Source organism: Plectropomus leopardus, chromosome 18, assembly GCF_026936395.1.
Source record: "Plectropomus leopardus strain MGB_pleo_1.0 chromosome 18, ASM2693639v1, whole genome shotgun sequence".
Taxonomy (NCBI): Eukaryota; Metazoa; Chordata; class Actinopteri; order Perciformes; family Serranidae; genus Plectropomus; species Plectropomus leopardus.
Genome location: NC_142193.1, coordinates 13,129,557 through 13,141,605, shown reverse-complemented (window position 1 = coordinate 13,141,605; position 12,049 = coordinate 13,129,557). Strand labels below are relative to the sequence as shown.

The following is a 12,049-nucleotide window of genomic DNA, read 5'->3' as shown; positions in this document are numbered from 1 at the left end:
CACAAGCTCGATAGAGGATAGATCCAAAGAGAGATAGATCTAATGATCAGGGAAACAAGGCATCTAAAAAAATAATGTTCTTTGATGTCAGAGTTTGTTCGTTTTTATTCGTGGTTAGACTGTCTCAACACATCATGTATTTACGAAGATTTTCCACTCCGATTTTTTTCCCCGCGTACATTCTGTTGATCAGTCTTCTTCTAAATATGATTCGGCGTCTTCAAAAGCAGCAAGATGGTTTCATGATCAGAGTCTGCAGCTTCACCAGATCCCAAGTTCAACCCACAAGGGCTGCATACATCCCCTCTGAACTGTCCTTGACCATAGAGAAAGCAAAACGAGAATGTCCTCCGTTTAGATATATGTTATTGCATTATAATTATCGCAATTAGGCTGCAAAATCCACCAATCTTTCAAACAAATTAAAGCACAGCCTTCAGGAGAACCCTATGGATGAGAAGTCAATGATCCATGATGATTAAAGGACACAAACATGCAGTATGTTATTAAAGGACCTATACCCCGATGTCCCAGCCAAACTACACAATCCATGTACTTTCAAACTTCATTGGTCCGTCAGAGAAAAAAAAAACATGAATGGAGCCCCATCTAGTGGGTTCAATATAGAAATTCAAGCGGTGAATATTTATGGATTTTATGCAGTTAGATTAAGATCACATTTTAGGAGATATAGGAGATCATTTTTGATTGGGTGATTAAAAAAATATGGCTGCTCTTGTGCAACTAACAGTCTACATCCCCAAAATGTATATCATATGAAACAAAGAAAACAACTAACAACAACAACAACAACAACAACAACAACAACAACAACAACAACAATAATAATAATAATGATGATGATGATGATGATAATGATTGATGATGATTATTATTACAATATGTGCCATTTAAATCAGAAATATTATTAATAAGAATCGTGTAACAATAACCAAATAATGGATTATGAAGCTGCTGCCGAATATGTTTTTGGCGATCGAGTAATTGATTAATCAACTAAATCGACTAAGATTCAGTTGTCACTATGAGTCGCGCGCGCGTGCACACACACACACACACACACACACACACACACACACACGCACACTCAGGAGAGTCTCACTTCCCATACGAAATGCTGCACATTGCATCTCAAAACGTAGCCTCTCTTTAAGGAGAAGGCTTGGTTTTCGTCATGGAAAATGTGAACAGTGTGAGTTTTCCTTTCGTATCAAGCTGGAAAAAAGTTGTTTGCATTAATCTGCCTTACTTAACATGGCACATCTTTTGATGCGACTATTTTGCATCACAATGTCGATGCTGAAATTATTTTTAATAATTGTATTTGAATTGTATTGAATAATTGTATTGTTATAATTATATTGTTATATCATGTGGAAGGTTATCCCTAAAGGATTACTGTAACAATTAATTTCATAACACACATCTAAACCCCATGACTTCACAAAACCTTTCATGATTTTTTGTTACCAATTCCATGACTTTTCGGGCCTTGAAGATGAGATTATTAAATTCCATGACTTTCCCAGGTTTTCCATGATCGTGTTGTCTTTTTACAATAGTGAAAAGCAACCAAACTAACCTGACACAGTGATAAATTACGCAGTTAGACCTATGTGTAAGCAGGTCCATTTTTTTTCTCTCTGTCTCTCCTTTCTTAAGACAGATGAATCATGTCCAAATGATATGATATGACCATAGAAAGAGCACCTTTGAACCTGTTTTTGTTTCTTCTTCTTATTTATTTATTTTTTTTATTAAGATTTTTATATTGGCTTTTGATTATTTACACCCTCCTCTCAGGAGGCATTGATTTAACATATTATTTCAAGGTGAACAGTGTTATTTAGCCTATTTTATTTTCTGTATTTAGAATAACTATTTGGATAGTAAGGCATTTTTACGGCACCACCCCTAATCCACAGCCTACCGTTTGGTGGCGCCACTTTAGTATTTTGACCTTTGCAACCGCCACAAAACAGAGAAGAAGAAGAAAAACCCCAAAGACGACAGGACCAGGAAGAAGGCTCGAGAAACATCAGTAAAGGTACAACTATTGTTTTCTAAACTTTTAAAACCATAAATATCAAATTCCATTAAAATAAATGTGAAGATAAACAACCTGTCAACATTTTCAGTTTACTGTAAGTCCTGGAAACTTGAATTCACATAGAGACGCTGCGGTTAACGTTAGTATAAAAGTTCGGCTTTTTGCTCTGGAAGTTTTTAAACAGTTAATTTCTTAATAACAAGTCGTCCATAATAATATTAAGATAATTTAATAGTGACTGTCTCCTCTGTACGTGGCAGATTTACTTCTATATGTTGTTTTCGTTAATCCATACTTCCTTAACATAGCTAGGCTAGCTTACGTTAGCTAACGTCAAAGAGCTGCTCCGCTCGCGGTAACGTCTGCGTTTACGGCCGAGAGTTGTCTGCTGTTAGTTATTTACTCAGCTAAAGTCTAATGTAACGCTACCTTATAATAACAGTCAAACTTCATTCACAACACTTTAGTGTCAACACATTTATAATTTAAAACAAGGCAATGTAAAACAAGTTAACGAGTATTTTTTTATTTAGGGCGGCGGAGCCAGCTGACGAGCTTCAGGAAAGAGCAAAACACATGATGCCTGTTTAGTCTGTTTGACTAAGTACATACGACTATCTCACTAATAGCAAACTAAATATCTTCCATTTAACAAAAGCCTCTAATGACACATTTAGTGTCTGGTTGCGTAAACACGAACCCGACATTCGTGTTTACTCAAAAGGACCTGCTTTTTAACGTTACAGCACTTCCACATAGGAGCTGGAAGCTGGCCAAACACCAGGTGAATGTAATGGTTATGTGCAGAAGACAGTTTTCCCATCGTTATGTCTTCTCCCCTATCTAAACCTGACCCAAAGCTTTAGATTTTTATGGTTTGATCCTTATAACCCTTACAACTTTATGGTTTTATTATGAATCTGAATGTGTTTTAGTGTATTTGTATTATTTTAGCACTTGTTTTTACTTGAACACTTGCATACTCTATTTTAGATTATTTATATTTTTTATTTGTATTTTTTTTTTTTATGTTTTATCAATTTTTAAAACTTATATATTTATTATATTTTTATTAATCCCTCTTCTGTTCTCCCCCACTACTACTCGTTTTTTTTTTAAATATGTGTTTATTTATATATAAATATTTTGTATATTTTAACTGTCATTTTAACAACTACAGCTTTGATCAGTGCACCCAAACCATGGGATCCTTCCTCTGCCACTCCTGGGTAGTTGTCCAAACCTTTTTCCTTTCTTTTAAATAACCACATATGATTTTTATAAGGAAAAAGGTAGGTAGTTTGTTTAAGTCACCTGGGCCTTGTGCACCTGTGTCCCCCCTAAACCTAACCACAGTGGGGAGTGCTGCGTATTAAGGAGGAGGAAACATAATTCGACGCGGAGCACACTTTGATACAACACCTGTATGTTAGGATTTTATCAGTACAGAAGTTTAAAAAGAATAATTAGGCAGGGTTTTCTTTCATACTTTGCATGGTTCTGCAATGCAAGTAATGCTTATATCCATTATAAATTGATCTATGAGTTGTTTTTTTTAAAAAAAAAAATGTTAGTAATCAATAGAATGTGAGAAAATATTGAAACATTCCCATCGCATATTTCAGGAGTTTAAGATTATGTCCTAGAAAATTTTGAATGTCTTTAAAAAAAATCACAAAAGAAACATGTCCAAAACGTCAGTTTAATAGACCTAATAGGGGTGGGAATAACCAGAGGTCCCACAAAACACTATTATGCCAATATTTAAGCCACAACACAATATGTTTTGCAATGTGTTGACAACATGTGTTATTTGATAACATATATTGTGATTTTTTTTTACCTTTTCAATTGCAGATGATGTCCCCAGAAAGAAAAAAATATGAAAAAAACTTTATCTGTTTTTCTCACTTCATCCATTATTATTGCTGCCGATTGTATCCAGCTGACTAAAAAGCACACTGTTTTACTAGTAGGCTGGCAAAACCTTAATATGTATTTTTAATATTAATTATTTATAAAATATAAAAAATCGGTACTTGGTGTTCGTGTCGAGATATGATATTGGCATGCAAAAATACTGGGATACTGTCACAAATGCATTTTTTCCTCAACCCCTTGTAAAGAATAACAGCACATGTAAAAAACATATGAATGACATAAGTATATATGAATATGAATGACAATATTTAATGATAAACTGAGTGATTCAAGAAGAGCCTTCAATTGTAGGAGAAAAGATGAAAAGTTAAGGAGTTACTTAGATCATTTTGTTTGTGAATTAAAAAAAGCATTTAGCATAACAAAATATATTCAAGAGCACTATTATCTGGATTATCATAGTAACTAATAAAATTGCCAAGGTTAAAGGCATAAACAGAATAAGAGGTTTCAAAGAAGTGAAATTGCAGATCTGTGCAAAATCTTAGTGATATTTTTCACTTAAAAAAGGGAAATAGTTAATGTAATGTGTTTTTACAAAAGGAACAGGAAGTATCAGAGTCTCTAAAGTTAGGGGAAAAAATATTTTAAATGTCTTCAAAGATTTTTTTTACAGTGATATAAAACAGAGAAAAAGGGCAAACCATCAAATTTTAGAGGATGAACTGAGCATCTGGTAAATAAAACTATTATTCAAATGTCTATTGTCAATTTATTCATTTAATTAATAGACTCTTTGTTTCAGCATTACATTTTAATGCTACAGACAGTGAAAGACTTAACTTGAGGCTACATTATGAGGACACACTTTCTGTTGACAACTAGAGACAACATGTCTTAGCTTGTTCTGCTCAGCTGTGTGAACTGTGTGTAGCCCATGAGCTCAGTAGAGATAAGATTACCATGTAAGTGAAAAACAGCATATTCCTTCAGTTCAGGAACAGCAACTGGAACACAAGCTAGTCCTAGAGTTAGGAAAACACAACACATACATTATTTACAGCACTCGGCTGCTTAACAACTTCTGGAATAAAATGCATTGTTTATTTTGTGTTTTATCTTTCTGCTCATGGAGCATAGCATGTCGATGCATAATTTGCTAAATGTTATGGCACAGAGCAACAGAAATTTGACAATTTATATTGTTGTTGAAGTCATTTAGAGATGTAAAGATTAGTTGATTTATCAGTTAGTGGATAGACAGAAAATGAATCTACCACTGTTCACGTAATCAGTTGTTGCAGAAATGCAGAGAGTCCCTCAATGTAAGAATACGCTGCTGTTGTTTGTCCTACATTTTAGTCAGTGGATTGTCCTTGGAATTTGGACTATTGGTCGGACGAGACATTTGGACTTTATATTCTGTTTCATTTCCGCCCACTATATCCTGACCTGACCACTTGATTTGTTCTTCTGCAGGTGAGCCAACATGGGGGCTTTTCAAAGCTTGTTTAAAGGGTTGTTCAGCAAGAAAGAAATGAGGATCCTGATGGTAGGACTGGATGCTGCTGGAAAGACCACCATCCTGTACAAGCTCAAACTGGGAGAAGTTGTTACCACAATCCCGACTATCGGTGAGTCCTCTTCTGTATTTTTACAAGTTGTCGCACTGCATCTTCTTACCAATGCCAGCACTGAAAAAACATGTTTTCCCCTTCATCTGCAGGCTTTAATGTTGAGACGGTAGAATATAAGAACATCAGTTTCACAGTGTGGGATGTCGGTGGCCAGGACAAGATCAGGCCACTCTGGAAGCATTACTTCCAAAACACACAAGGTGAGAGACTTCTGATGTCAGATCTCTCAAAGTCTGTTGTACAAACCCAATTTTGATTAAATCCTCGTACAATCCTCCTTACATGTGGACACCTTTATCCCCTTCTTTCATACAAACCTCACCCTTTTCCATTTTCAGGGCTTATCTTTGTAGTGGACAGTAATGACAGGGAGCGAGCTAATGAGGCGAGGGAGGAGCTGATGAGAATGCTGGCTGAAGAGGAGCTGACATACGCTGTGCTGCTTGTGTTTGCCAACAAACAGGTGAATTTCTGTCACTGATCTTAAAATAAGGCATAATTAGTGGGTGAGCCTGGCACCTATCAATTAGCTATTGATCTATTAACAGGGCATTGGCCCAATACCCTTTTATTGGTAGAAAAAAACCCCTAAGATTACAGATGCATTATTGAAATAAGGTTTAGAGGAGTTGGCATATTTTAATGTATTGGTTTTGGCTACTCTGCTGTTTTTTGTCCATCTCAGCCTGCTAGCGTTGCAGCACTGCTCTCATTTATGATGGCCTGCTGTAACACCACTGTGTAACCGGGGTGTTTTTAAAACAATGTCAGCAGAACAATAGGTCTTTTCTTTTGCACCGCCTCGTCAGTTTCAGGAGTTGTGCTCTCAGCCCATAGTATATCAGTTATTAAAGTTTATAACCTTAATAGTTATCTGTCTGGACTATACATATTTTAGTAGCAGTTAGGTAAATATGACCATTTAGGTGAATATACTGTAAGTGTCCAATAAGTCAGTATCAGCAACTACACAATATTAAAGGACCAAATAAATTTGTGTAGCATTAATCTTGAACTACATATTGTCACACTACCACTTCTAAACCTCTCCTTACCGTAAACCCACTTGTTTTTTTTTGTGTTTTTTTTTTTAAGGGAGACAGGGGATTTTAGGGGGCGATAGCAGATCTACAGTAGATGTCACAGAGAAGTGGTATACATAAGCTGAAAGCTGGGATCCTAAAGATGAGATTGAGATGCATCTGAGCACTCCATGTCTCCAAGTTTTTCTGGTCATAAATATGTCATAAACATCTTTTTTGATTAGGCGCCTATTTAAACTTTAGCAATTTAGAGTGTATAGGGGCTTAGAAAATTATAATGGAAGTATTTCATGGTTATTTCCATGCTCAATTATGTCTCATAAGTTGTTGTAGCGATTTTTATGTTGATACTTTTTATTACACAGATTTGGTGCTAAATCCAAGCATTTTTCAAATCTCCCCATATTACCACATGGAGACACCAAGGAAAAACCTTTGACATTTGGAGATTTCTGTAAGGAATGCATTTTTTGTTCACTGGATGGCAAGTGATTCTGTTCTCAAAACTAGTGAGAAACCCTCATATTGTCAGTATACTTAGGCCATACATACATACATACATACAAGGCCATACATCCTTTGAATGCCGTTGGTCTCTAGTTTGTGGTTGAAAAGTTTCGTGAGGATGTGACCATCCTAGAGGTCACAATAGTTCATTTTATACAATGATGAGAGAGATCTCACCACAGTGAAATGGCTACTGTGGGGGCTAAATGTCATCACACATGGACAAAATTCTGGCTCATTGAATCCACAAGAGTCTCAGCTTTGCAGTCATACCCAATTTATGCAATTCTAGTATGCAGAAACATTAGAATACAATAAACAAAAATAACAATTTGTACCATGGATATCCGGATCTGAAGGATTAGTATTGATTGATTCAGTTCAATAACTTTTTGCATGTGCCCCGCCCAATTCTTTTTTTCATGCCTGCCGTCACTCAGGAGTTTTAAACGGAGAGCAAGATGTGCGGCCGATATTCAGGTTTTAATGAAATGCAGCTACTCCAATAATTAGAGACAGTTTTTTATGTTTAACTTAAGCTGCTACACCACATGAAGTGGAAAAGAACATTTTGTTGTTTAATTTTAGTGGATAAGTTTAACGATAATGCTGTAATGAGCAGAATTGTGACCTAATTTTATTTGCTGTGAATGGGAATGTTACAGTTCAGCTATAACAAGTGAAGTGGCATTGTGAGTACATTACTCATTTATAATGCTCTTTACTTTAATTATAATGCTTCAGTACGTGGCTTTAAGAGCAATTTCCAAAGAGAAATTTTAGTTTGTTTACATTGTTATTTTGTTTAAAAAAAAAAAGCTGCACTAAGTGGATTTCAGAGCTATTTCTAAAGACATATTTTATTTGTTTATTGTTTTTTTTTTTATTTATAAAAAAATGCTGCATTGTGATGAGAGCCATATAAAAATGTTTTTAGTTTGTTTACTTTGTTATTTCATAAAAATAAAATAAAAAACCCTTAGGAACTGTTTGGATGCAGACATGTTTTCTTGTATTGCACTGAAGAGCTATTAAACTGTCAATCATATACACTGGATTGATTTTAATAACTTTAAAGTACTTAAAGAGTGCATTGTGCAGCTGTATTATACAGGTAAATAGTAAGTAGTAGTAAAAGTGATCTGTGCAAACCTTAACAGGGAATGTAGGTTTCCTTTTTCTCTTGTTATGAAGTGTTTGTTGCTCTTTCAGGACCTGCCCAATGCCATGAATTCAGCTGAGATCACAGACAAGCTGGGCCTACACTCCCTGCGCAGTCGTAACTGGTATATCCAGGCCACGTGCGCCACTAGTGGAGATGGTCTCTACGAGGGTCTCGATTGGCTGTCAAACCAGCTCAAGAAAGGAAAATGATCCATCAACCCCCCTCCTCTGTATCTGCGGTTTGACAGGAGACTGTACTGGTCCTGGGCTCATTCTCTCCTTTCTTCTCTTTCCTCTGAAGCGACCTTTGGCCAGTGCTTCTCTGCGTCTGGGCTCTGTATGGGGTGTGTGTGTTTTTTGGATGGATGAATATGAGTGGGAGCAGCCACGTCGTGCCTTGAACACAAGTTAACTCTGACATTCCTGCAGTGTCAGCACATCTAAAGGCACTGGTCTCCACTAAGGACGCAGGCTGTGTAGTCATGTTATTCAGCTTTTACATTTGCTAGTGACATTAAGGCCTTTTTTATAACTGTTTATTCACCTTGCAAGGACCCACGATAATTGCAATGTAACCCATGCTGTGTTTGATGCGATAAAGTATAATATCATACAAGTTCTTGAGAAAATTGTGAGTTTTGGAGATATAAGTTATGACTGCAGCAGTAAACACTGGATAATTATTGATTCTCTCATATAGTTTTAGAATATTTTGTTTGAAACTTCAAGTCTGTGTACTGTAGGTCCTGTTAATGGTCAAAATGCTTTTTTAGCATCCATTCCTAAAGATAAGTTTCCCTATTTTTTTAATTGTGTCTTCAGGTTTTAATCAGGTTACATCCCACCTATGAAAAGCAATAACCTGCCTTTTATTTTCACTTGGCCCATCTTTTTTTTACATGAATGCGATCTATAATAGACAAATGTTACAGCGTATGTTTACATATATGGAGGTGTATTGAGTGTAGCGGCTGGTGGATGTGTGTATCCTTGTGGTGCTGTGTGGGTTGCAGCTTTGTCTAGTTACTGGAACAGTGATGCCTTTTTTTGCCGTGGGAGTTTCTCCCCTTCTGGCTTTTTATTTACTGATAGTCTTCTTTAGGTCCGTTGTTTGTTTTTTTTTTAATGTTACTGTTGATGCACGCATGACCTGGTTTACTTTAGCATGACCTGACGTGCCAGGTGTGCAGTCTTTTGAGTAAAATGCTCTCGGGACCAATTGGTTTGATTCAGAAAGGGCTCACTGTGTTTGTTTGATTCGCTTGCAGAGCATGAGTTTGCCCCCTCCTGTGTTTTCTAGAGGACATACTTAGTGCTGTGATTGACGGTACAGTTGAATTGGACCTGTTGCTCTGGCCTACTACATGAGTCAGCACTGCAAATGCTTCCTTAATGGTTCAGGCTTTATGGTGTTTTCCCTGCATGTAACCAGAGCATGGACACTTTGTCCCTCTGGTGCCTTTTGCACAACCTCATCAACTTGCACAACTGAGGCCAATATGGGGACAGCAATTTGTCCATCAGCCTTTGCAATGAACCCGTAGACAATCGCCGTTCCCATTTCTCTGTGCCAGCAGATTGATTTGCACCAGTTAACCCAGTAATAGAGTAGTTTTTCCAAACACATCCACTGATACCAAAGGCTCCTTCAATTAATATAAAAACAATCTTAAACTGTCCCCACCCCTTACTGAGAGAAGATGACTCTAAGATAAAAAAAAAAAAATCCACTGACCTTTTAAGGAAAATCATTTGTCCCTTCTGTTTTTCTACAAATGGACATTTAAATATTTGTTTGTTTGTTTGCGGGGTTTTCTGGGCAAGTTTGGGTAACTGATCAACTTTTCTTTTGGGTGTTCGTTAACTTTACGTTGGGGTGTTTCTTTAGCATCAGTAGAGTTCATAGGATAAGTAAGGTGATCTGCTTTACAGCGAGAAATACAAATGTATATAATGTTTTGTAAGAAAATGTATTTAAACTCGACATTGTCCACCTACCCTTGTTCAAATGAGAAGCTTTAATTTTCAAGATAGTTTCCGTACAAATGATAAGGTAGGCGCATATGTATGTCTTGATTACCTTCTTAAGCTTTTTTAAACTCATTTTATACCATCTGATTAATGCACTATAATAAAGAGGTCTCTATTGTACTTCTGCTCTACTGGCATTTTCATTGGAAAACTTAAAAATAAAGTTAAAAAAATTCATATGAAAAATGAACGCCTCACAGAAATTCCTTTTAAATTCCTTTGAAGTGAAGTTGTCATTAAAGACAGTGATGGTTAAATACTGAATTGGTTGTCAATGCATTAGGATTTAAGGAAAAGACTATGCACATATACTGTAGCTTGGATCATCATAACAGCTATGAAAAACCTGTCGGCATGTTTTACGTTTGAGTTTGTATTAAATCAGCCACGTTCTGTCAGAAATAATCCCCTTTTTTAGCATTCTCAAAGACGTGACAGGTGTCAGCCAGTGAGATGTCTTTCGGATCTTGTTTCCTGCTCAGTAAAATGTACAGACACGAGTCTGTCACACCGTCCTCACCCATCACCCATCAATCAGCAGGATCAGAACCCAGATCTGTCCTCTGAGGCTATTTTTACAGGCGATATGATCAGTAAAAAACTGTTTCCAACACAAACTGTTTTTTTTCCATCCTAATTTATTTTCTCTGACAGTTGACATAAATGCATGAATCAATACATGAATAAATCCACAGGTAGATTGCAGTTGTTCATGAGAAGGTTTTTTAAGATGTGAAGATAATCTGACAGCTTCTATAGCTTTAAAAGTCATTCTTTACCTCTTGATCTTTATTTTCCTGCAAGTGTGCCATCAGCAAAAATCATAATGACCTCTGATATATTAATTGCAATGTTGACTGGTTTCTTTTATGTTTATTAAAGTAGTAAAGCTCAAACATAACAGTTATTCTTCTTTGTTAGTGATTAACCCTTTGAAACCTGAACTAGCTGGCTTAATTTCTTTTAAAACCATGAGTGAGCAAGGGGCAACTTTACAAGAAATGACCCAAAAATGAGCAAGAAATTAGTAAAAATGCTCCAAGAAAAATACCAGAAAATAAGAAAAGCACAACAAAAAAGCAAAGTTATAAAAACAAAAAAGAAAACAAAAAAAAGAAAAGAAAAAGAAAAATTGCCTCAGGAAAGTGAAAGAATTTCTTCATTTTGCAACATAAAATATCGAGAAAAAAAATACAATCCTTTTTTTTTTGTTTGATTTTTTAAAAATATCTATTTTTTTAAAAAGCCATTCCAGCAATTTTTAGGTCATGTGTCATCTTTTACTTTTTTTTTGTTGCAGTTCAGAGGTTTATGATCGTGAAAGTTGTCTAAATTAAGCACAAGAAAATCGATGTTGATCCAGGTTTTATAGGCTGAAACAATGTGGATATGGCTTTAAAAAAAAAAAAAAAGAAGGATGCTGTCCGCTAACACATCTGAAATTAGGTGACAGCTAATTTCTGAAACAGCCTGATGAAGAGAGGGCGGTGTCAATGAATATTTCCACACCAAACATAACCTTTTAACATTATATGATGGACTTGTGTGTAGCTCAATATCAGATGCCTTCACACATTTCACACACTGTCCAAAAAACAAAGCTGTCTAGAAACAGACATGTCAAAACTGAATTCTTAATGACCACATGAAAATTAATGCTTGATTAAAATATGTATATATAGATTAATTCATTATTTATTTTAAATGATTTTAAA

The 12,049-nt window shown here is 35.8% G+C and overlaps 1 protein-coding gene across 1 annotated transcript; it reads left to right on the top strand.

Annotated features, from left to right (window-relative positions):
* Positions 1-1,933: 1,933 nt before the first annotated feature.
* arf2a (ARF GTPase 2a) lies at positions 1,934-10,520 on the top strand. Its single transcript, XM_042504300.2, has 5 exons — positions 1,934-2,068; positions 5,432-5,586; positions 5,679-5,789; positions 5,928-6,052; positions 8,352-10,520. The coding sequence occupies exons 2-5, from the start codon at positions 5,442-5,444 to the stop codon at positions 8,511-8,513; spliced, it is 543 nt and encodes a 180-aa protein (XP_042360234.1). The 5' UTR covers positions 1,934-2,068; positions 5,432-5,441; the 3' UTR covers positions 8,514-10,520.
* The last annotated feature ends 1,529 nt before the right edge of the window (positions 10,521-12,049 follow it).

Coding starts and splice junctions, on each gene's coding strand:
- arf2a (XM_042504300.2), top strand. CDS start 5,442: ATGGGGGCTTTTCAAAGCTTGTTTAAAGGGTTGTTCAGCAAGAAAGAA. Junction 5,587..5,678: donor TACCACAATCCCGACTATCG/GTGAGTCCTCTT, acceptor CTTCATCTGCAG/GCTTTAATGTTGAGACGGTA. Junction 5,790..5,927: donor TTACTTCCAAAACACACAAG/GTGAGAGACTTC, acceptor TTCCATTTTCAG/GGCTTATCTTTGTAGTGGAC.